At 34.6% G+C, this 408-nt stretch overlaps 1 protein-coding gene across 1 annotated transcript in view; it reads left to right on the forward strand.

Annotated features, from left to right (window-relative positions):
* LOC119594352 (MAU2 chromatid cohesion factor homolog) overlaps positions 1-408 on the forward strand; it is an 8,084-nt gene that overhangs the window by 1,744 nt on the left and 5,932 nt on the right. The window contains exon 5 of the mRNA XM_037943410.1: positions 268-388. Within this exon, the coding sequence (XP_037799338.1) occupies positions 268-388 (121 nt within the window). The remainder of the gene's footprint in view (positions 1-267; positions 389-408) is intronic.

Consider the following 408-nt stretch of genomic DNA (forward strand, 5'->3'; position numbering starts at 1 on the left):
GTGATTATAATGTGCAATAGAGAAATATGGTAAGGTTTTTGAACTTTTTGAATTGCTTTTCCAGTCTTTAGTCTTCTAATATCATGACAAAAGATACAAAGAAAAATAGATGCATTGTTATACATAACCAACACATTGTTATTATGATTATACCAAAGAGAAAGAAGTTAAACTTTTTTAAACTCTTATGTTACACTGATATACATCAACACTGATAAGATAACATTAATCAGCTTGTCCATTATGCATACTTTTCTGTCATTACAGGTGTTTTATTTGGTGCTGCTGGTGTGTCACAACCTGAACAGTGGTCAGGTCAAGAGTGTGAAGCCGGCACTCAAGCAACTTCAACAGTCTATACAGAATATTACCCAGCTGTCTGAACAGGGTATGTGTCTTGAGCTGGTG

This window comes from Penaeus monodon, chromosome 33 (genome assembly GCF_015228065.2).
Source record: "Penaeus monodon isolate SGIC_2016 chromosome 33, NSTDA_Pmon_1, whole genome shotgun sequence".
Taxonomy (NCBI): Eukaryota; Metazoa; Arthropoda; class Malacostraca; order Decapoda; family Penaeidae; genus Penaeus; species Penaeus monodon.